The following is a 25,714-nucleotide window of genomic DNA, read 5'->3' as shown; positions in this document are numbered from 1 at the left end:
GAATATCTCCTGAACTCTTCCTTCTCTTGTGAACAATAGCATGTACCGGTACAAATTATTTTTTTATTAAGAATTATATGGCATCAAGGTAAGAGTATATGACTTAGCCGCAAGGCACAGGTGACTCACACCTGTAATCTTACCTATTCAGAAGGCAGAGATCAGGAGGATCATGATTAGAGGCCAGGCTGAACAACATGTTAGTGAGACCAATAGGTGTGAAAGCATGTACCTCTTATCCCATTTTCATGGGAGGCATAAATAGGATGATCACAGTCCAGGCCAGATGAGGAATAAACACAAAACCTCATTTGAAAAATAACTAAAACAAAAAAGATCAATGGCTCAAGTGGCAGAGTATCTGCCTAGCCAGTATGAGTTCAAACTCCAGTACCACATAAAAAAAAAGAGTATTAGACCCAGAGAACACAGATTCCACCAATACCATCTCACTAAAGTAAATAACCTCTTCTCCTTATGCAACTATATCAGTTTAAGTTACCTATGAAATTGTAAAGCAAAACACTAGTTTTGGACATGTACAGTGTTTATCATGAGTATTACAAATTAGAACTTGGTATTTTGATTATAACTTGGAAAGATATATCAATGGCTGCAATAGAAATAATCTCTCCCTTATTTGTCAAGATTTTCCCCACTACATTAACTTCAAAATTAGCATATATACATATATATATTTATGTATATATGTGTGTGTAGATGTACATATGTGTATGTGTATAAATATATACACATATATATTCATTTATGTTAAAAGTGAACTCTTGACATTGATAGAAAACTTGAAATTTAAACAACCTTGACATCAATCAGGAACAATTTTTATCTCTTATGTCAATATCTACTGTACCTTAATGGGAAGAGAGTATTTGGATATCTGGGTCATGTGGAAATGTTTAAGGGTTTTGAAGATGTATCATATTTTAGAATGGACTACAATCTTCTGTTAGGATCTTCATCTAATTCAACAGTGATAAAGATTAAAATTAGCATAGTTAAAATTCTAGTAACCTATTATAATAAATATTTATGAAACATGGCCATATGATATAAAAGAATAATAGAATTAAGAATTATATGTGATTATAACAGATAAAATGTTCTCATTTGAGAATTAATATGTCTTAAATTGTCACTAGTTTAGCTAGAAATAGTTCAAAATGTGTCATTTAGAGCCATGCTTTCTCATACAGAGCATGCCAAAATTTATTTAGCTGTAGCTTTAAAACTCAAGTGGATTATGCTATTTATCCATCTATTCTTGCACCTGCCACTGCCCGGTCAGGGACAGAACTTGAACCATCATTTTAAAAATAAGATTTTAATAGACAGGATTGCTAGCTATATAAGTTAACTAAATAACTAAAATGAGGAAAAGAGAACACTGAAGAATTATGGAGAAAGCAACTTCAGGAAAGCCCTAGTAACTCTAGGGATGAGTGAACAATAGGAATAAAAAAGAATTAAAACTCAGAGTCTGGCAAACTTGAGTAGGGGCACCTGTTCACCTGTTGCTGAGGCCAGTGCTCTTGATGATGCTCTGGTGAGGCTGTTTCCACACATGTTGAAATAAAATCAACCAGCTGGATTCTGCTGTTGTGGTGAAAATAGAGCTGTGGCTGAGGTGAAGTAGGACTGGGGTGAGGCAACTCCACAAGACGCCTCAGGGAGGAGACAGGAAGCGTAAGACCCCTTCTCACCCCCAGACTTGAAGTCTTCCACACCCACCCCTACTGACAGAAGTCTGATAGTCAGCAGAGTGGTCTGCAGAGTCCACCTCCTGCATCACAACAGCAGAGCACAGCAAGTTGAGTTTGGTGCTGAAAGAAAAGAGCTTAATAATAGCCAAGAGGCTTTGGAAAATCATCTGCATAGAATTTAGTACACTCTCTCACTGAATCCTCTCAGAAACAAAGCCATTGACTTTTGCAAGCACCTATTTGCTCTCTGCTCTTAAGATATCATTCATAATTCAAGGAAGACTAGAAAAAGATTACTTAAGGTGTCTGTAGTACACATAATTGAACAATCCCAGTCTTTACAAAATAAATTACATTGAAGCATGACAATTTTTTTGCCTAAATGTTCAAGAAGCATTATCTTTATTTTGGGGCCTGGGCACTGTTTCAATGATAAAAGTGATGAGAAGTTTGACAGATGGCTTTAATCTCTTAGCTGAAGCAATTAGGATGTTTGATAGTAGCTTAACTAACCTTTTTGTTTCATACTTATGTACTTAATAGATTATAGTAATCATTCAAAAATACATAGATGACAGGAATATTGATACAGCAAAGATAATGGATTTATTTCTCTATCTTGAATTAAGATCAAAACATAAGACTTTGACCTGCACATAAAGGGACTGTGTACAATACATTGCGTTGTTTCTTACAATTTGTGAGTTTCTGGAAAAGCATTCAATTAGGGAAAACACTGTAATGTATCAAGATGAAGCATAAATTAAGCAATTATTTCCATTATAACCAAGTCCATTAAATTAAATTCCATAGTACAGAGACATGTACATGAGACATAGTACAGCATGCCTACAGAAGGCAGAACTAAAAATCTATCTCTTTAAAGTGTTTATTTTTATCCTGCTTAAAACAAACAGCTTCCCAATGAAGCAATTCTAATCTTTTTACAGATTGCTACCTACTTTTAAAAAGGAATTATTATATCAACAAAGACTAATGGTGTTAGAAATGGATTTCACTAAGATTATTGAAGTAGCTCTCTACAATTTTATCAAGGGTTTATTTCAATGTTTCCCAGTGGCAGCATCGAGAGGAGAAAAAAAAATTTTACTTATGTTTACATATCAACATAGATGGTTAATGCTTAAAGGATTTCTTACCTATTAACATCCCAGATTTTGCTAGTCATATCCAGTGAGGCAGAAGCCACAAAACTGCCACAGGAGTGCCATGTGCAAGACCATACTGCATGGTTGTGTCCTTCAAGGGTCAAAATGCAATCACCTTTCGAGAGGTCCCATAACTTAACTGTAGTGTCACCACTTGCAGTAGCCAACTTGTTACCACTGTTTGCAAGAACACAAAAAGATAATTTGTTTAAAAAAATTCATAATTACTTACTTTTTAATAAATGACTATATCCTTGTGAGTAATGTGTATCTTTTTTTTTTACTTTTAGTGACAGATCTACATAACTAAAGCTTATGATCTTATTTGGGTCTACTAATTACTTACTTGAATTGTTCAGTAATTCAAATGATGAAACTGGTACTATGCAGTTTTCAGGTTAATTTTATAGATTATTCTAGATTAATTCTCAAAATTAGTGTTTTTGTCAGTACGTGCTGGGTTCAAAGTTATTTGTTAGGCTCTATAGGTAAGGTGACCTGAAATGACGATAATTTACCTGGGGGCTAAGACATTGTTCAAACACAATACAATTTAATAAGTCACCATTGCTGACTAATGTTTGCATTAGTTAAATGCTCCAAGAGAACAGTTTGGATGATGGAGGAAGAAGAGAATTGGGAACAAGATGACATGAGTAGATCATGAAAGAGATTTGAAATACTGGGTAGTTGAGTAGGAGCCAAAGAATTTTCAATTTAGGTTACTAGTAGATATTTAAAAGGCAGTGCTTTCAAACAGTTGACACAAAAGCTAGTTTAAGAAATGAGTCAATAATCAGAAAAATCTAATTTATTTGGTGAAATACCAGCTGTAAGAATTTTCTGCTTTCATCATCTTCTGCACAGACTCTGTGCTATATGTTCTTTTAATGTGTTCCTTTAGTAACTTTCACCTATTAAATAATAATGAACTACTCTTTGCTCTCCTCCCCAGACTACATTTTGTGATACAGAAATAAATTTTTTCCTCTCAGTTTCTATAACATCAAGCATTATAATTGACCAGTTCAGGTGCTCAGTAAATGCTTCAGAATGAATAAATGCATGAATGGCTAAATACATGAATAAAGTTGTGCTGTAAATGGAGAAGAAAAAGTACCCAGAATCTCTAAAAGAGGAAATGACAAGATCATAGAAAATGTTTGCTTACTTGTATGTTTGGTTATTTGTATGCTGAGGAAAAGAAGTTTCTTCACAGGAGAAACAACCACCACTGAGAGGGAGAACTTGAAGGTACTTCAGAGATGGTGGATTATAGAGTGAAGCATAGTTGAAAAATTGCTACATAACTGGAAGTCCTTAATTAATAGGAAAAAAAAAAACAATCTTTGCTTTGTAGCAATTGTTTATTTGTACATGTGTTTGCCATTTAGAACTTTAGTTAATACTGAACATCAAACAATACATTTGTCTAAAAGAATCCAAGCAAACAAAAACTAAAAAAATCCGTGTTGTCTTTTTCTCAAATCTATCTTTTTGATTGGCTAAAAGGCTATTAGTGACTAGTCATAGTAAAGGGTAAGAATTACTTTGGTGTATTTCTACCTGAATCTGCAAAACCATCTTGTATAACACTTATATAGTTCTCCCTTACTTTAAACCATATGCCAGGAGAAACAGAAATCCTAACTGGAATAACTACAGCTCAAATGAAGTAGTGTTATTTCTTTATAAGTGCCATAAACTGAGAGTTAGCCTATAATAAATAATACTCTCATAAGTTTTTAATATGTTAAGAGTATAGCCCATGTGTGTGAACTCTTCTAAATCTAAAATTAAAAGAATATAGATTTCTGAATATTGTTTTGAAATGTTTTTACTATTCAGACTGCATGATTTGAAATAGAAAAAACTGTGTACTTTGACTCTGGTAGCTGAGACAGGGAGAGAGAGAGAGAGAGAGAGGGAGAAGGGGGAAGAGTGGTAAGGGTGCACTAAAATTCAAAATGTGAGCTTACAGAGATGCAAATGTCAGGGTTTCCAAGGCTCCACACAAATAGAAGGAGCCATAACCCCAAAAAAGAGCAAAAGTGGCTGTTATGAGCTGAATGTGTTCCCATTATCAAAATTCCTTTATTGAAAAAATAAATTCTTAATGTGATGGTATTTGGAAGTGTGGCCTCATGAGTGTGAGATTCCATAAATAAAAAGATTAGCGTCCATGTAAGAGAAAGGGACTGGAGCTCACTCTAACCCTGTTTTGTCAGGACACAGCAAGAAGGAAGTTACCTATAAGCCAAGAAAATCCAGTCATGCTGCCACCCTAATCTTGGACTTCCAGTCTCCAAAACTGTGAGAAATAAATTTCTGTTATTTAAGGCATCCAGTCTATGGCATTTTGTTAATGATAGCAAAAGTTGACCAAGACATTGATCTAGGTTGTTGGTAGTCAGCCTAAGTCAACCCAGTTTAGGCCCTTGTGTTCCATAAATAAAAATTAATTAAATATGAGCTTAGAAAAAATTTGTCAAACACAAAATGGGAAATAAAATGCTATTATTGAGGGTGAGCTTAAAAAATCAACAAAGGTAATTGAAAGTCATTAATTATAAAAGTACAAAAAACAATAAATGTATAAACTGATGAAATAAAAATGATCAAAGAATAAAAGGTTATCAACTAAATCAGCAAATCTGAAAAATTAAAACATTTACAAAGTTAAAAAATCTAATTATAGATATTACAATATTATTTAATAGGTTAATAACAGATTAGCAGCAGAAAAAAAAGTAAGTTAACTGAATATTAAACCTGAAAAATACCCTTACTAAAAATAGACAGTTATAAAAGTTAAAAAATATGGAAGATAGAATATAAAAAAAATGTGGTTTTATATCTAAAATCCCAGAAGAGGACGGAAATAAAACCTTTAAAAAACTTAAAGGTTGAGAATATGCAGAAAACAAGAAAATTTAAGACCACAGAGTCTGGGAAAAATGTATACCAAATCTGATAAACAGTGTTAATTAAAAGAAATCTATGCTTAAGTATATTTTAGTGAACTCAAGAGTACCATAAGCAACATAATAATTATTAAAGAAGAGAAGGGAAAGGAAGAAAGTTATTTTTTATATTGTGATTACTGAGTTAGAAGTACTATCATGCAACGTATATATTATTACCTCCAAATCATTTGAACAGCATCACAAGCAAATAAGACACAGAGACAAATGTCTTTCAAATAACTTAGAAGAACTGGTGGAATGGCTCAAGTGATAGAATGCCTGCCTAGCAAGATTGAGGCCCTGAGTTCAAACCCCAGTACTGCCAAAAAGAACAAAAAAGATAAATAGCTAAGAGGAAATATAGTTACTCTGTAATTATTAAAGATCTTTCTTAAAACAAAAACAAATAAAAATGGTCAGCTAACCAAAGTAGTCTTCTCCTTCAGGAGGAGGAAAAGATTCCAGAAGGAAGACCTGAGATTAGGAAGGATGAACAAAGAATTTGATAGACATTTAAGTAAATTCAAATATTTCCATAGATTAAAATTGAATTAAAATGCTTTGAAAAGTCAAAATAACAATAATATTAACAGCAACATTGATTAGTTACAGACTTTGCTAAATTAAGTCTGCATGCTAAAATGTCAAGAGCAACAAACAGAAGAAGAGGAATAGAGCACATAACTTATAAACAGTATCAGACAAAGAAATGGGCATGAAAGGTAATAATTTCAATCATCTATATTAATATAGCCTTCAGAAACAGGAAAGGTTAATAACCACTAGGATGATGATACAAATAGAAAACCAAGAGTAAGATTGTAGAAAGAAATCCCAATGTGTGAATAATCCCATTACATATGAATGGGCCAAACTGGAAGCTTAAAAAATAAAGATTTTTTAGTTTGGCTAATAAGGAAGAAATTCAGGTACATGTTTTTACAAGAGGCACCCTAAATTCCTAAAACAAACAAAAGTTTAAAGTTAAGAAAAATTAAATAGATATTTTAATATTCAATAAAAAGACTTTAAAGCAAAAATGTGTTATCAGAATTAAAATGAGTCCTTAGATATGTTTTTTTTCCAAGAAAGGTTTAACAACTAAATTATATACAAATATTAAATGTACCTTAACTGATAAAAGGCAATAATACTGGAACCATAGAAACAAATGTTCTAGTGAAAGATCTATACAACTTTTCCTAGCTTTCTATTTTAAAATATAGTGATATAGGCTATTTGAAAAATAAAAATTGTAAGTCTTAATTGCTATATATAAAATCCTCTACCAAATCAATCAAGACTATCTTCTCAATGACCTACAGGAACATATAAAAATAAACCATATAGCAAGTCATAAACAAAGCCAACAAATTCAATAGAATTGTTATTGTAGAGACTATTTCCCGACCACAATTTGATTAAGTTACAATCAACATTTTATATTTTCAAAAAATCTATACATTTACAAATTTTAAGGCACAGTTTTAAATAACTTTCATACCAAGAAGTTTGAAAACCATTACAATTGAATGAAAACACAGTATATGAAAACCATAGCATCTAGCAAAGCCAATATTTTTAAAGGAAATTAGTATTTTTACCTGTTTATAATAAAAAGACAGGCTGAAAATTGTGTTATGCATGAAAACTATACATTAGTATAATGAAAAATCAACAAAGACTAAAATGGTTTTTTGACAAAACTAATAAAATAAATGAATTTCTTTTTCTATTAAGGAAGAAAAAGAAAAGGAAAGGTTTGCTCCTGAGACACTCTATTAAGCCAGGTTATATAGAGATTTTACAAAAAATGTACCATAATGTCATTCTTTTCATTAAATTTTCATTGTAAATATCATATAGACTTTTCATTAAAATTTCATTTATTTTAAAAATGTAGCTTGTTATAGTTATTTTAAGTTAATTAATATACATTTATAATTTCTATTTTAACTTATAACAAAATAAGCATCATTCAACATAACCCCCTCAAAAAAAAATCTTTGAGGTACTTAACATTTTTATGATCAAAAAGAAGTCTTATATAAGAGCTAATTTTATTTATCAACTTAGCTAGGCCATGGTACCCAGATATTGGACCAACAATCAGTTTAAACATATCTGTGAAAATATGTTTGGGAAGAGATTAACTTTTAAATGTGTAGACTGAGTTAAAGTAGATTACTCTCTATAATGTGAATGAACCTCATCCAATCAGCTAAAGGTCTTAAGAGAAAAACACAGTTTCTCCTAAGAAGAAAGAATTCTGCCTCCCAAATGTCTTCAGAGTCAAGCTGTAACACAAAATATCAGTTCTTGCTACCATCAAGAACACCACCTTAAAGCAACTGAGGCCAATAGGAAAAGGGGAACAGGTACTAGAGAAAAGGTTAGATCAAAAAGAATTAGCCTAGAAGGTAACACACACGCACAGGAAATTAATGTGAGTCAATGCCCTGTATAGCTATCCTTATCTCAACCAGCAAAACCCCTTGTTCCTTCCTATTATTGCATATACTCTCTCTGCAACAAAATTAGAAATAAGGGCAAAATAGTTTCTGCTGGGTATTGAGGTGGGGGGAGCGGGAGGGGGCGGAGTGGGTGGTAAGGGAGGGGGTGGGGGCAGGGGGGAGAAATGAACCAAGCCTTGTATGCACATATGAATAATAAAAGAAAAATGAAAAAAAAAAAAAAAGAACACCACCACCAACAAATGTTGGCAAGGATGCTAGAAAAAAGGAACCCTCAAACACTGCTGGTGGGAATGCGAGGTAGTACAACCACTATGGAAAATAATATGGAGGCCTCTTAAAAAACTGAACATAGACCTGCCATATGATCCAGCAATCCCACTCCTGGAGATATACCCAAAGGAATGTGACTCAGGTTACTCCAGAGGCACCTGCACACCCATGTTTATTGTGGCACTATTCACAATAGGCAAGCTATGGAAACAGCCAAGATGCCCCACAACTGACGAATGGATTAAGAAAATGTGGTATCTATACACAATGGAATTTTATTTAGCCACAAAGAAGAATGAAATTTTGTCATTTGCAGGTAAATGGATGGAACTGGAGAACATCACCTTAAGTGAAGTTAGCCTATCTCAGAAGGCCAGAAGTTGCATGTTCTCCCTCATGTGCAAATTGTATACCTAAGACAAATGTAGCAATATTATTGGAAACGGGTCACACTAAGGGGAGGGATAGGGCAAGGGAAGGAAATGAAAAACTTGAATGTGGTTGATGTGCTCACTGTACAGTAATGAATATAGTAATCTTGAATTGGTTGAGGCCACCATGGGAAGGGGACTAGAGAAGAGTGAAGAAGACTGGTAGAGATGAACCAGTTGGGGTTGTAATACATATGTGCATAGAAACAATGCAGAGAATCTCTCTGTATAGCTAGCTTTATCTCAAACTAGCAAAAATGCCCATGTTTCTCTTATTATCTTTTATGTTTTTTCTTCTACAAAATCAGAGAACAGGAAGGCTGAACAGGTTCTGCCCAAATGGGGAGAGGTTTGGCACTGGTGTGTGTGGGGGGGGTAGGAGTGTGAATATAGTGCAAATAATGTATACACATGTATATAAATGCAAAAATGATACCTGTTGAAACTGTTCCAGGAATTGGGGGAGGGGAACATAAATAGTTGGATACAATAAATAACTACCATTTTGTTGTGGTCTCATTTACTTGTGTCTAGCTACTTATTAGGACTATTTGAATTGTGAAAAGACTATCAGTTATAATGTTCTCTGTTACCATAGAATACATATGTATCATTGATACAACAAAATAACATATAAACAATATTAAATTAAATTAAATCAAAACATTTTCTTGCATTGTATTTGTATAGGTATAATGAATAATTTGTTTCACTGAACTCATAAAATGGATTTATTAGAAAAACCCATGTTTAGAATTTATATTATTTGAAAAATATGAAGACATAATTAGCATACATTTAGTATATAGATTGTAAGAACCTCACCCCAAATTTTAAGATGAGTTGGAACAAAAAGGATGCTATCATACAATTTTCTTTAAACACTTATCCTGCACAGGATGAGATCACTGTGCATTATGATAAAATAAATCAAGATACATACAAATCTACACAAGAATGGTCATGATTGGCTTTTTAGAGTAAAAAATACCCATGTTCAAGTTTTCCTGCCATGATTTCCAGATGATATGCTCTTCTTTTTCCCACTTTTAAAAAATGTAATACTTCACCTTATTATATTAATATGAATTTTACTGATTTCTTTTGTTTGTCTTTATTCTCAAGCTCTCACAGTTTTGTAGGCTTCTATTTTAACCTAATTCTTTATTCTTTGGTATGTCCACAGATAATAAGTGCCTTTAAGTTAAATTCCATCCCTTGCCAGTATCCAGTTCTGATGATTATTTTAAAATAAAAAGCCTCAATCCTACCATCTTTAGAGATAAAATTACCATCTCTCTGGCCTGGCTGTAAAGACCCAGCTCTTGTCCCTGCTTCTTACAGAGCTCTGGGAGATCCCTCCTTTTCATTCAGAGCAAGGCCCAGCTTTTCATAACCTCAGATAGTGCACTCCATGTATAAACTCCTTGTCTGTTTCTTATTTTGTTTTCAAATGTTCCATAGGATAGAGAAAGCATTCTTTATTGAGGATGACTTCTTTTCTTTCTGCCATATATACCAGGCCTTTTCCACACTCAACCTTGGGTCTGCAGACTACTGAATCTGCTTACATACAGATTTAATTCCACTAATCTACTTCTTGGTCTCCTCCAACCTGATCTGTACTACAGATGAATAATTGTATTTTTAAGATCATGAATTTATCCAATTCCTTTTGTAAACCTACTATATCAGGGATGCAAAAAATATTCATGATGAAGAGTATACACATTCCTACATATTTTTACATTTTTCCCACAGATTAAATTGTATTCAGAGATCACTTTTTCCACCACCGTATAATTGCTTGTAATAAATTAACTGTGGTATTGTTCCTCTGCCTTACAATAAGGGAAATTACAAGGTACCTATTTATTGAAAGGTTATTGGTGAGGCTATTCCTTCACAGTTTTTACATATCCCTAGTGTGGATCCAGTGATGAAGTGCTTTCAGGCCTTCCAAACAGGAGTCATCATGCAACTCTTAAACAGTTTGAGGTTATTTCTCTTCCCAATACTGAGAATCATGTAACTGACTAGGTCTCCATGTCGTTGGCTGCTATAATATGTACACCAAAGGTAGAAGCACTATTCTAGCAATTTCAGAAAAAATATATTTATATATTATGGTTTTATTAATTAATGAACATCTTATAATCCTCATTTAAAAGAAAAGATATAATGCAGGTTTACATGTATTTTATGTGTTAACTTCTGTTTTTATCTTCTTTTACCTTTTTTAAGTTACCCTTTACCTTAACTACCTCTCAAAAAACTCATATTTGCAAGTCTTCTAAATATTTTTGGAGAATGAATGTTTAAAATATTATTTAAAATTTACAGCATGCACTATGTTCTAGGAATACAAAGATGCATGCAATAAACTCTTCCCTGGAGGACTTCATGGTCTAATATGTTACACAAATATATAACCAATTAACAATAACATTTTCCTGCATATATTAGTAGGTGAACATACAAGATGTAAGTGACAAGACAGAGAAGAGTATAATTGATTTTCTAGGCTCAGAAATAGTCTTGAAGGCTTCATAAAGGTGAACAAAATTTTGAACAAAATCTATCCATAAATAAGTGTTCACATGTAAAACCAGGATAAAAAGGATGAGAGTTCAGCATGTGGGAATTGTGATATAATGAAAGATTTTAAAATATTTTTCATTTAAGAAAAGTAATGCAAAATTAGACTGAGTAGATAAGTAACAGTCAAATAATAAAAGATTTTTTCTGCAGTCCTATGAAATTTTAATCTAGAGGCTAGCTGAAAGATTATAGGGTTTTAGGAGGAGCTGGTGAGGTGATCAGATGCAAATTTTAGGATTACAACTGTGGGGCATGGAAGAGACCAAGCTTTCTGAAGGGGGATGGCGGAAGCTATGTTTGGGAATTGTAACAATTTGTGTTACAGATTTGTGCTTAATTTTTGAGCTTCATTGTTTTGATATTAATGCTTTACATAATCACAGTCACTCCCAGATCTGGGTAAATGAGTCTCAAAACAAGGTCTCAGTCTCACATTTGCCTTTTCCACTAAAGGATTTTTCCAGGTCTAAATTATAACGAATAGGATGTGTTCTTGTTCTGATGAAAAGTTCTCCCATGAGGATGAGGCTTCTATAACTTCTTTTGACCTCCAGGCTGAGTTAGTAAAAATCCTGAATTGCAGAAATGTTTAATGTACTCTTTTCTGACTTTCACCAGTATATAGTAACCAAAATACATTAGTGTGATACCAAGTTCAAGTCTCAGGAGGATTGATTTGACAATACATTCTAGGTCAACAGAGGCAGGATGTATTTTCCATCACGTGCAGCCCAAACCAAATGTGGATTGGAATACTTTCACAGTAGCCTCTGTTTTTGTACACAAATTATTGCATGAAGCTACATTAAGGAAGATAAGAATGATAGTGAAGAGCATTGTTTTTTTTCACAAACTTGTGGAAATTCTAAGTAAAATTAGGGAAAGTGTTTTCCAGATAATTATTATCTACCCTCATCTAGGAGGTGGAAAAACAAAAACTTTTCATTGCATGTTTAAAAAGGAACATTCAATATAGGGCTCAGATGTAGTCATGATCCACAGCTGGCAAAGCCACACTGTGTGAAAGCTCTATGATGAATAAGAGCAGTGTATCACTGTGGTCCCAGAAGCAATAGTGCTTCTAATAAAATAAGATGTTTTCCATAATTGAAGATAACATAATGATGATATTTGGATAACTTTGAAACCAGCTTGCTCAATTGCATTCATGTATCTCAGAATTCTAGGATCTAAACTTAGAAGAGCCTTTAAATATACATAATCTAATCACACATCCTTCATTTTACTTATTTATTTCTTGTAAGTATGTATTCTGTCATTTTATCATCCCTTCTTTATTTAAACATCTAGTAACAAGATGTTTAGTTCATTTGGTTTGAGTAGCTCTGCTCAAAAGTCTTCCTTTGACTGAGGTGATTTTCTTCTATATAAAACTTCCCTTTGTTGAAGTTAGATATAATCCTTGGCATCATTCAATAGCTTTCAAAATACAGAATACAAGAGGAAAGTTATCATGTTCTGTAAAATACTCTATTCACCTCCTTTCTTTATCATCTAAATATTTTTCTTTACTATGTTACTTCCTCTTTGAAGGTACATGAAGTTCTAAGAAGGTATAAATCTACACTATCCCAACTCCTAACTTGTCTATTTTTATTGAATAGGGTACATATTTCCATTATTTGATTCCAAACAATTATCACATTACTTTAAATCCTGGTAATAAGTATAAGGTCACATTTATTTCTACACATTAAAATATCAGATTCACTTTGTTTAACTTCCATTCTGAGCCATTAGAGACTCTTCTGTGTTCCTCTGCTTTTTGTTTCATTTTCAAACAACTTTCCTTGCTACAACAGCCCTGTTTTTCTAATAACCAGCCTCACATGCAGTGCAAATAGATGCTCGTCACCAAATCAGTTTGTTTCAATAAAAACAAGCCATCTCTAACATACTGAGCTGTATCATATTCCCACCTAGGAACTCCAGTGCGTATTTCAGTTTATGAAGCCACTTTTCAGGAATCCAAATACCACTAATTTAAGCCATGTTTAAAAATAGTTATTTACCTCTCCTGTCCTTCCATTCCTACAAATACAGATGTGAGAAAGAAGCAATGGTAACAACACATGTATAATAACTAAATCCTTAAATGTTTTGTCAAGGATTTCAAAATCACTAAAACGCTTAGTTTGTCTTTATGGAAACACTGTCTGTTACATAACTAACTCAGTGCTGTAAGCAGGGGAGCAACAGCTATGACCTCAGGAGTCTCTCCGCCATATTTCTAATCAACTCTAAATCTGAGTGAATTTCACCTGAATTTGCCACGACTTCATAGATCAGATCCTTCACCTGTGCTATACTACTCACCAAGGAGTGAGGAACCATTGGGGTAAGCATTTAGTTTATCTAACTGTGTGAATTATTCACCACAAGGTTTACAAGTGTAAGTAAATAAGACTCTTTAGGTGAAGTAAATTCAGTACTTAACAGCCCTTAAGAATCTGGAAATAAGTTAAACAAGAGCATTAGCAGAAATTAGAACTGTTACGTTCTAATCACATCTTTGCCATTTAAAAGGCTGTTGCTTGTGGAACATATTTAGTTTTTCAGTATTCTCATCTGTAAAGCCAGAAATATTACTTCCCAGCTGTGATTCTGTAGTGCAGATCAAACTAAGGCTATGTGCCAAAATAATGTGCTATAGGCACTATGAAATAAAACTTGTGGATCTTCATGTCATGGTCTTTAAGGACTTGTTACTTGCATGGAGCACACTGCTTGAAGAAATTTTAAAAATAAATAACCCAAAGACCGGGAATTTTTATTTTTTAAATGAGGATGATCACTCTTGCTTCCATCTGGTAGGAAGTTGCATCTTTTCATACAGAAAAAATGCAGTGTATGAGCAAAATAAATGTGAGCCTCCTTTGTGCAATCTCTCCATATAAAGACTAAATTACTGATCATGAAGCTGGAATAAGAATATAGGTGAACATCATATGAAAGTTCAGACTGGCATGGTGTCAGATGAGCTCAGTGACTAGCGTACCACCAGCAAAGCTATGCACAAGCTTCAGCATGAGATTACCAACAGAAGACATGACACCTCAGGATTCAATCTCTATAAAATAAGATACCATAAAAATGAAAGCATAAGGAAATGCACTTTGATGGGTGCAAAGACAGAAAGGAAGGGATGCCTCATTTTAATGATAAATAAGAAATTAATAACTTCTTGAATAACTTTTTGAATATTTTGTAATTTACAGTTACAGAATAATTAAGTATAAAGAAAATGACAAGGAAGGTTAAAATGCTATGCAGCAATTCAAAGAAAAAACTGTAGAAATCCAGGGGGCACAGAAAGCAACAAAGACAGAATAATGTTAATTATAGTATTGTTATTGTATTGAGTGGATGCTGGTGTTCAAAATGAACTTATATTTGTAATCCATAAATCCAAAGATGCTTTAATATTAATTAGCTATAAAATATATCATATTATATAAATGATTGTATTTTTTCAATAACCTTTTTCACTTTAAATACCAACTAGGGAATTCAAAATATGTTTAATCTAAAGTAGAAGAATATGAATTTGAATGATCTCTATTGATCAAATGCCACTTTGATTTTTGTCCATTTACAGTCAGACCATCTCAGAATGTTCAACCTACAGTTCTATCTGCCTGGATTACAACAGAGGGGACATATAGCCTGTCTGCCAAAGATGAACTACTTCATTTCAGTCTCTAATCAAAGTATCCAAAAATATATTTTAAATTTTCATTTATTTTGGCACCATTTTGGACTCTTAATGGTGGCCCATTTATTTCATAAAAAAGCATTGTAAGATTATGTTATAATTCTTTAAATTTATATTTCTATATATGTAAAATTATATTTAACAGGGCAAAAATTAGACCAGAAAAAAAAATTCAACAGTATTAGCACTAACAGCAATCTATGAAAGTTCAGAAATATTACAGAGACAATGTGATTTCAAAATATAGAACGCTAGGAAAATATGATTGAATATTAATCAAATTTTAAGTGGGAAAGTTGATTTTCTAAGCCCTGTATTCATAGAAAACGTCACTCTGCTCTCCATGCCGCTCCCAAAATGTTGACAATTCAATTACATTAAAATCCAAGCTTCAATATATCAACATTTAAATAAAAGAAAAATAGAGTAAAACAATGGTATTACATTTTATAAAAGGTGAAGCATGGGGTGGAGTATGGTTCATGTTATAGGTTCTGAGTTTAAAACCCCAGTACTACAAATAAATAAATAAGTAATTTTTTAAAAAGTAAGCCATATTTCAACTGTACCTACTTCAAGCAAATTGAAAATAATTATGCAAGAAAAAAATAAGCAGATAATTAACAAAGGAGAAAATAAATGACTAGTCTCCATATAGAATACTGAAATGGTGGCAAAAATGTATGATACCTTTCCTCACTTGTCATAGGGGTCTTGGGTGTCATTTTCCTAACAAAAGACAGGTTAGCATGAGAAAAACCTGACAAGTTTATGTAACCAAAGTTTGTTACATGACAGCCTTCTAAAATGAAGACCAAAAGACCCAAAGAAAACTTTACTTTTATCTCTAGGTTGAATGAAGACTACATAGCCATGAATAAATGTGACTGGACAAAAGGTCTAACTTAATAGTATTAAACTGAGAAATCCAGCATGGTCTGTCTATTCAGATTTTTTTGGCGTCTCTGTGTAGCATTCTTTCTTCCCAGGTACAGAAAAGTCCTTCTGGAATACGGATTTTCAAAAGAGAAGAGAGAGAATCACTGCTAGAGTTTGGATGTTAAATGTCCCTAAAATCTCATGTGTTTAAAACCTTTGTTCCCAGGGTGCTGTGCTACTGGGAGGCAGTGGAACCTTTAAGCAGTGGGGTCTAATGGGAAGTCTCTAGATCATTGGAAGTGGATCCTAGAAGGAGATTGTGAGTCCCTGGCTTCTTTCTGTCCTTTCTTTTACTTTCTGTACATGAATGAGTGGTTCTGCTCCACCTGTGCTCCTGGCATGATGTGTTGTCTTGCCACAGGCTGAAAGCCATAGAACCAGATGATCATGGACTAGAGCCTTCAGAACACTAAGCCAAAATACTTCGTTTCTCTATTAGTTGATTATCTCAAGTATTCTGCTATAATGATGGAACACTAACACAGTAACCTTTCTAGGTTTTATGGATTACTTTGGGTGAGGCATTCTAGTTTCTATGACCCACCTTAGGAAAGAGCAATTCTGGTTTCTATGACTCATTTATGAGAAAAGGAGAGGTAAGAAAGGAGAATGGGAGAAGAACAGCAAGATGTCACCTTCTGAAGCTCATGATGAAGTTATTCATCATGCCTAAGTGTCGACTTTGGGGCATTATGTTCTGAGTCCCAGCATTGGCTAAGAAAATAATTAAAGAAACACATAGAGAGAGAATGAAAACACTTTTTCTATTGTCAAAATAATAGATGGAAGTCATATTAAATTAATACTATTCATGATAAAATTGTTGCATGTTTTCCTGAAGATATTAGAAATAGAAGAATTGAAATAATTTTGATTCTATTACTTACTTTCAGAAACTTATTTTCTAATAATAGACATTTCTAATAGACTGTTTGCTGATAACTAACGTGTTTTCTATTGCTTATACACAGTCATTCAGTCTTCAAATACTAAACACTATTTTCCTGATATGAATATATAATTGAGAATCACTGGGAAATACAATAAGATTACTGAAAGGAAAATGTCACTTACTAATATGACCTTTCTGATTTAGCATGATGGTTTTTCTATTTAGATTTTGCATTTCTGTATTCAGGATATTCCTTCATCAACCTCTAGGTATTTAACAATGCCACTAAGTCATTACTGTAAAAATTGTATAAAAATGAGTCTTTCTCACTAAACTGGACAATGTTATAAGATCTACAATTACTTAACTGGCTTAAAGGCTGTCAAATTATGGCTAATGTTGCTTTATTGAAATTAACTCATATTGTACAATTTTCATGGAGATACAATAAAAATTACTTAATGATATCAGTATCTGCATATTATAATTATTTCATTTATATCTACTACCTTTCACATTACAAATTCATTCCTTGATGATTTATTTTTTCAAATAATCGCATAGTAAATTTTTGTAATACATTTAGAGGATCTCAAATACTTTACAATGGTGCAGTAGTATGTTTGGGTGTTGAAATCTAAATAGTTAATAGTTTCCCATCGAGAGGTTTCTTTGTCACTATTTTTCTTACCTATCAGATTGGATAGAGAGAGTGCTTTACATACTCTATTTTCTTAAAGATTAAGAAAAGGAAAGAGAGAGATTTCATGAGACAATATTTTGTTCTCAGAATTATCCCTATCTTAAAAAATTGTAGGAGGAGAAAAATACCTATTTTTCTGTTCAAGGAAATATTATAACCATAAGCCTGCAGCTTCCTTGGTAATTTAGTCTAATAATAATTATACATCTAGATAATTCTTGTCAAGTTTTCTCACTTTAGCAGAATCCGTTGAAAAAATATTTAACATGGGAGTTCAGGTATCTTTAGATAATATTTCCTATATTGAGAAGGTGGTTTGTTACTTTATACATAAAGTGAAAATGTTTTATATAGAGAACATATATAAATGTAATTTTCATTCATATTTTGAATACAATTTTTTTATCTTTGCAAAGTGCAATTTATTAGTATTTAAATCAAATAGAGAGAGAGAACATGATTGTAATAGTGGGTCCATCTGAGGGGACTAGAGGGAGAAAAGAGAGAAAAAGAGAATGATAGTTAATAATATTGAAATACATTGTACCTGTGTACAAAGATGACATAATGAGACTGAAAACTATTGAATAATAAGGGCACAGAGCAATAGAGAAAGTGTAAGTGATAGAGGGAGTTAGTCTGCAAAATACCACAGTGAAATACCCCTGAACAATCCATATATACTTAAGAAAATGAAGAACAGGAAGGTAAAACAGGTTTTGTATAAGGGTGGGTACCAGTGTGTGGTGGAGGGCAGAAGGAGAGGGTTTAGGAGGTTCAGGGAGGGCAAAGATGATTGAGGTACTTTGAAGATGCTTATGAAAATAGAATAATGAAACCTTTTGAAATGGTTCTAAGAAGGGGGAGGGGGATTAGGGAGAACGATGGAAGGTGTGAATCTAATTAAGAAACATTGGAAGCACATATGTAAATGGCACAATGAAACCCCCTGTAATATATGCTAATAAAATGTATTTAGAAAAAGATATGGAAATATAGCTCATGAAGTCTATAATGCAAGGGCATTTAAGCTGTGACCTTTTTGAAAACCACAAACAGTTCTTTATCAATATTTTGTGTAGTTTTAAAATTAGTTAAGATTAAAAGGAACAGTTCACACCTATTATCCTAGCTATTCAGGAGGCAGAGATCAGAGATCGGGAGGTTTGTGGTTTGAAGCCAGCCTAGAAAAATAGTTGGTCTCAAAAAATCCAATCACAAAAAAGAGATGGTGGAGTGGTTCAAGGTGGGTCCTGAGTTTAAATCCCACAGTTCAAAAAAAAAAAAAGATTAAAAGGAGCAAATATAAAGGCAGAACTACAGTTTGTTATCATAGGCCATTCATGTGTATAGTATTTTAATGTTGTGACGTGGATTTCATTTTGTCCTATATATTCAGGACTATTATATTATTGCACCACTTTCTTCTTGTAGTAGTGAGGAAAGAAATGTTTTGCTTCAAATCTGATTTTATTCTCCAGTCCAGTGAGTATTGCAGCAGAATCACTAGGAATGAATTGTCCCTGTCCTCTACTCTTACCACTCAGCTATCTGATATACAAAAAGCAATGTGTTATCAATACAAAAAGAATGACAGTGGGACCCCAATTGTAACAAAACATAAATACAGAATTTCACAAACTCTTTGCCTCAGACAAATATCTGTTTTCCAGCTATATCACAGTTAACATGAGACAGCTTTTAATACCAACTGCTATTTTCCCATCAGAGACTTTCATAGGTACTAAGAGCCCAGACTTATTTATTTAATGTGGTTTTTCAATAAAAAGAATCAGGAATCCTTGTAGGGTAGTTAATTTCATGTCTGAAGACAGTGAAAAAAAATTAGATGGTTGAGAAATATCTTCTTGTTTCCATAAAGCAAGAATTCTTTCAAAAATACTGATGCAGTCTTGAAGGAGTAAAGGAAATAATGTAAATTACAGTGGTGAATAAAACAAATTTTGGCAAACTAAAACAGATTGAACCTATGTTCAGTCATGAATTCAAAATGATTAGTTGTGAATACAGTGGGGTAAAACAATATAATGTGTTTAATCATTAACTATTTCGATAGATGGATGGCTTTTTAGATCTTCTTTTAATTATGTCTGTTTTCAAAAAGTAGATATTTGCTATCAGTTTAATAAAGAATAAGCACAAGAAAAGCCAAAATATTAAGAAAAGCCATTTGTCCTATTCTCAGAAGAGAAAGGAATTATGAGCAACAAAGATCAAATTGGCACAGAAAAAGATGGCTCAACAGCATTCCAGAATCATTAGTTTGCAGATCCATCCTTTATCTTCTAGGACAGAATTCATAAACAAGGGGGACATGAAAAAGATGCAAACTCTCTGCCCTGTTCCAAACCTGCTGAATCAGACACACTAGAGATTGGGCCCATGAATTAGTGTTTTAACAAATCCTGCAAGTGACTGTGATGCATGCTAAAGTTTGAAATCCACTGTGGTAGCCTTTTCCAAAAGCAGAATATTTGACTCTCAATCATGGTCTTCCTTGAAATATAATTTATTTCAATTTTAGCACAGGATCACCTTCTCAAGAAAGTTCACATTTCATAGAGATTTAAATCATTACATGTATTAGTCATATTTCAAAGCAACATACCAGATGAAAGGGTAAAAAGAAACTTGCTTCTAGCTGTGATATTAATTAACCAGAAAACTTCATGCCAAAATTGGTTGAATGAAAGATTAAGAATTTCAGGTGCAGTCTCGTGTCAAGTCTGACAGGCACAGATTTGTGGTGTCTGTTGAAAGGGAAAAGAAGTCAAAGAGAAAGCCTCTCACTACTGCATCACTGGGATTAGGGACTGGACAGAGAAGACACTATGGTGCACCAGGGGTAGATGAGACATGGAAGATTAGTTCATTTTAAGCAAACCACAAAGACACAAATAAAAATAAAACAAAATGGCAATGGGGAGTAAGAAATACAGCTACTAAGCAAGCAAGGATGCTCAGATTTTCACATTGTCTTCCCCAACCTTAAGAGTTTGAAGTAGAAGTCAGTTTATGCTTAGAATATTCTGTGGTGATCCTAAAATTCTACCAAAGCAGGTCTCATTATTATTTACATATTTTTTAAGATACATGATATAATCATCATTACTATTCGTACATCATCTGGTCTAGAATCTGACACACTGACAAATTCCTGCTTTCTGATTCCACTGATTCCACAGAGAACACTTCTTCTGCTTACACTTTCTGCAGACAATCTACACCAAACTTAGTAATAAGCTAGTTTGAAATAACCACTTTCCAAGCAAAACTTTCCAATCTCCATAAATAGTCTCACGGTTGATGACCTAATTCATTTCTTTAGGCTGAAGGCCAGAGGTTTTAGTGAAAATGGCTTACAGAATTTGTTTTAACTCAATTGGTTGTTGTTGTTGTTCTTTACCAAGATAATCTTATTTATATATCAGGAGATTTCACAAAAATTCTCAATATGGGACTTATATGAAGAATTTTTTTAAGCCTGTAATAACACACCTGGTGCTAAAAAGAAATTAAAAATAAAGCAGAACAAATTAAAAGCAAAAAGTGAAAAAAAGCTAAAGTACAATTCAATAATCCCACCATCTAACATTATCTAAGTCAATGTTTCCTACAATTTATTTTAGAATTTTTTTTCTTTCTATGGTTGCAGCTAAAAGTAGATATAGATACAGAAATGATAGAAATACAAATATAGAAAACAAAACTAAGATTTTATTAAATACTTTATTAAAATTTTTTAAAAATCATACTCCATACATTATTTTAAAATATGACTTGCTTAAAGTCACTATTATATGAATTATCTTGAAGAAAAACTGAATTGAACTGTATAAACTTTTAAAGTTTAAGAATATTTTTCTTGACCTGGGCCAATGGCTCATGCCTGTAATCCTAGCTACTTAGGAAAAAAATCACAAAAATGGGCTGGTGGGATGGCTGAAGTTCAAACTCAGTGCTGCTGAAAAAAAATGTATATTTTTCTTTCACTCCAGGCTATGAGTGAATTAACTTTTAGTGAGTATTTTTAATTACAATCATCATCACCAGATATGATATGTGGAGGACACATCATTTTTACCTTACCCTCTCAAAAATCCCTGTGTTTCATCAGGGAAAAACCAAAGACAAATGCAAAATTACCAAATATATAAGCAGTAGTCAGACACCAGGATCATAAAAGAGAAGGAAAAGTGGAGGAACAAATTGTCACAGATTGGAGATGAAAGAGAGCTGACAACTGAATGCAACAATGGGTCCTGGGGTAGATTCTGGAACAGAGAAAGAACATCAGTGAAAGAACTGAGAATTCCAATTAAAGTCTATAGTTAAGAACATTATACCAATGTTAATTTCTTGTTCTGCTAATTGTACCAAGGTTAGGTAAGGTGTTAATATTAGAGTAAGTCAGATTGAAGACAGTATGGGAACTCTGAACTATATTTACAACTCTTCTGTAGGTCTATAATTACATCAAAATTAACAAGGTCTTAAAATGGAAAAAACATTTGTCTCACTTTTATAACATTTCTGCCAACTTGCAGCTCTGATACACATAGAAATTATCCTTAACAGATTCTGATAGCTGTAATATTTCCAAGTTTTGAATTATATACCGACATACTGACCAGCATTCTAATTTTAAATGGCTTTGATGTTCTCCACCCACCCTTTATTAGCTTCTCTTTCCTCTGTTGATTTTATTCACTTGAGGGGTTGGATAAATGTGCTTGCCAGGTTTGGTTTTCAAGAAGGATTTATAAGACCTTACCCTCAAGTTCTAATACATTTGAGACCTATTTGTTACTGCAATAGTCTTGCTTTTTTTCCTCAGAAGTTTGTTGGCACTGCTCCAGTATTTTCTGGCATTGAGTATCATGCCAGCCCTTTGTCACTGCATCTCCGTTCATGACTTGTTTGGGGGAATATTGCTCTTGTGCTTCTGCTGATGCTACTGGAGTTGTTATTTGTTTTCTTCAACAAGATTAAGCACATGGATTTTATATTCTCTGAGTTCTTAAATATTTGGGAATGATTTACAATGTTTGGTTAGACATGATGCACTTGGATTATAGTTTTCCTCCCCTTAACACTTTGTAGAGACTGCTGTTTTTTTTCTGGCATTCATGGTTGCTGTGGAAAAGTTTAACGACAGCTCATTTTAAAAAATTTTTTCTCTTTGTAAGTAATTTTTTTCCTATTTGAGGATTTCTTTGTCACTGAGTTTCAGTAATTAACAAGGTTATATCTCGGTATCACTCTGTGTTAGAATGATTTCTATTTTACTATACAGATTTAAGTATTCATTTCAAACTTTTTTCATATATTTGAATTCATTTTCTGTTTCACATCAGTGACACCACTTATTCTTATGAGACATCGTTTGTGTCCTCCATACGTGTTAGCTTTGCCTAAATTTTTACAATTATTTTCATATTTTCTCTGTAGTTATGATTATTGCAAGCTTTCCTGAGAATTCATTTTATAATATCTTTCCTTTGTTTCACATTTAATTTTTTTTGTACATTTTTTTTCTTTTTATTAGTATAAAAAGGGGTTTCACTATGATATTTTCATATTTGCATAAAACTACTTTGATCAAATTCAGCCTCTCTTTTATATATCTGATTTCTTATAAATTATTTAGCTTTGATATGATAGTAGTAAACTCCCCTTTACCCTCTTAGTTCTTTACCTCAGATTTGTTTGCTTTCCCCAGGAGAGTTTAACAACCAAAGCTTTTATTTATTTTTCAGATATTTCTCAATTTTATTAGAATATACTTATAGACATATATATATTTTCTACAAATAACAGGATAATTTAACAAGACAATTTGGAAGTTTTGTTTATTGAAGTATTAATTATGAATTGTTCCCTTTTAGTTCAGAACATACTAATACAATCTGTGCCTAATACATTTTCTCTATTTCTTGTGATTGATGGTTTCAATACCTTATTTAACAGGAAAACAATTCCTAATAGAGGAAATAAAGAGGTCCAGAACAGTCATGAAAACCATAACCAAAGCTTTTATATTTTTAATTTTTAATTTTCATACCATGTGTGTGTGTGTGTGTCAAAGAAGAGCAGCTTACCTGGAATGTGTTAATTTTTTTCAAGGCACTGGAGAGGTAAGATGTCCTGGGGACTGCCCTTTTTAAAAAAATACTCCTTAAGAATATGCATTCTCTTTAATGTAGAATATGTTTTCTCCTAAGGCTAGCATGAGGACTTGGGTCTTTCCGTTGATTTCCATGGAACTCTAGAAGAGAAGCACTGCTCTTTCCATTCATACTTAAAAAAGGTAGGAAATGCTATTTGATCCATTTGAATGTACAACATTCCCGTAAGTGACACATCATATCTTCTTTTTCCTAAGTACCATCGTTAGTGTTCTAATCTGTTGACCCCATCTTGATCAGAAGTATGCATTCATCATCATAAAATATCAATTGATTTTCATAAGGAAAATTATCCATTATTAATACATGCAGTTGCTGTATGTGTTCATTAATTTTTCAGATCTTTGAAATATAGAGATCAGAATCAAATGTTTTTCATGGTAAATGGTAAAACTTGATAGAACCATAACTGTACACAATGGTATTTAATGGAGATTGAAATGAAGATGAAATCACTAGAGACTGGATCCATTATAGAATCCTTCAAAAAGGTGTAGGATGTGCCAGGATGTCACAATGTGGAAAGTTCTGGATAGACAGGTGAGAAAGTGGAGAGCATCCAAAAGGAGTGAAGAAGTAGGATAGAAAGTCTAAACAAAACCCATGAAAGTATTCTGTAATATGTGTCTCAGTTACTGTCTAGGACTAAGTGTTTCTGGTAGAGAGAAGATATGACAAGATCAGAAAATTGATCTGATTAAATTCACACAGGTTCTTGAATGTTACACTAGGGTGTGTCCTCTTCTGTTTTTTCCATAAATAACCGACAGTTAAAGAGTAGCTTTGCTAGAATGTAACATGATAAAGCAGTCTTTAAGGATGACGAAATCAGTCAGGAAGGACTTGAGAGAGGTAACAGAAAAATAAGGCAACTTGTGACATGACCCATGCATGAGATCCAAATGACAGTGAGATGACTAGCCAAATAAATGTTTTTCAGTGTCACGAGCCATTGGGAATACAGAAGAAGACATTATGGTTCCCAGTCCTGTTCTGCCAGAATTCACAATCCATTCTTAAGTAATGTCTTAGGTGATATGTGCTGATAAAGTGTAAGGTAAAAAAAGCTATTCAAAAAAATCATGAAAATGTCCATAGGAAATGGATGTGAAAGTTAAGCCTTGAAACAAGTTGAAAATTTACTACATGATAAAGGGAGGGACACTTGGGAGACGATTGTAAGTGGAAACAACAGAACATGTGCAAGCAGTGAGCTGCAAGATAAACAGCAAGTTTAATCTTTTGGAATTTCCTATGATATCCAAGAGTGTTTTGTGAACAAAATGACTGAACACACCTAACTATGGCTGAGCTGATCAATTTGGGGCAGAATTATTTTGTAAAGCATGTTTCCTATACTATAAAACTTACATATGCCTTTTAAAAGTTGAAGGCCCAGGATAAATAACTTCTGTAAATGGGGTTTGTAAAATCTCTTCAAAGTTTAAGAAGTTCAGGGATACAAGGCATGACATCAGAGCAAGAAGCCTAAATACTGAAATCACAGAGAAGAGAGAGAAGTATATGACTCAGAAACAAATTCTGAGGCATGAGGCATTATGACAATAAGCAAGGCAGCAATTACTGTAGCAAAGATCAG

General features: G+C 33.1%; 1 protein-coding gene across 1 annotated transcript in view; it reads right to left on the bottom strand.

Moving 5' to 3' along the window:
- The window catches only part of Spag16 (sperm associated antigen 16), a 985,522-nt gene that overhangs the window by 426,780 nt on the left and 533,028 nt on the right, over nucleotides 1-25,714 (bottom strand). The window contains exon 12 of the mRNA XM_074071657.1: nucleotides 2,882-3,067. Coding sequence (XP_073927758.1) covers nucleotides 2,882-3,067 — 186 coding nt within the window. The remainder of the gene's footprint in view (nucleotides 1-2,881; nucleotides 3,068-25,714) is intronic.

The sequence above is a fragment of the Castor canadensis genome, chromosome 4, assembly GCF_047511655.1.
Source record: "Castor canadensis chromosome 4, mCasCan1.hap1v2, whole genome shotgun sequence".
NCBI lineage: Eukaryota > Metazoa > Chordata > Mammalia > Rodentia > Castoridae > Castor > Castor canadensis.
This window is presented reverse-complemented; position numbering and strand designations above follow the sequence as displayed.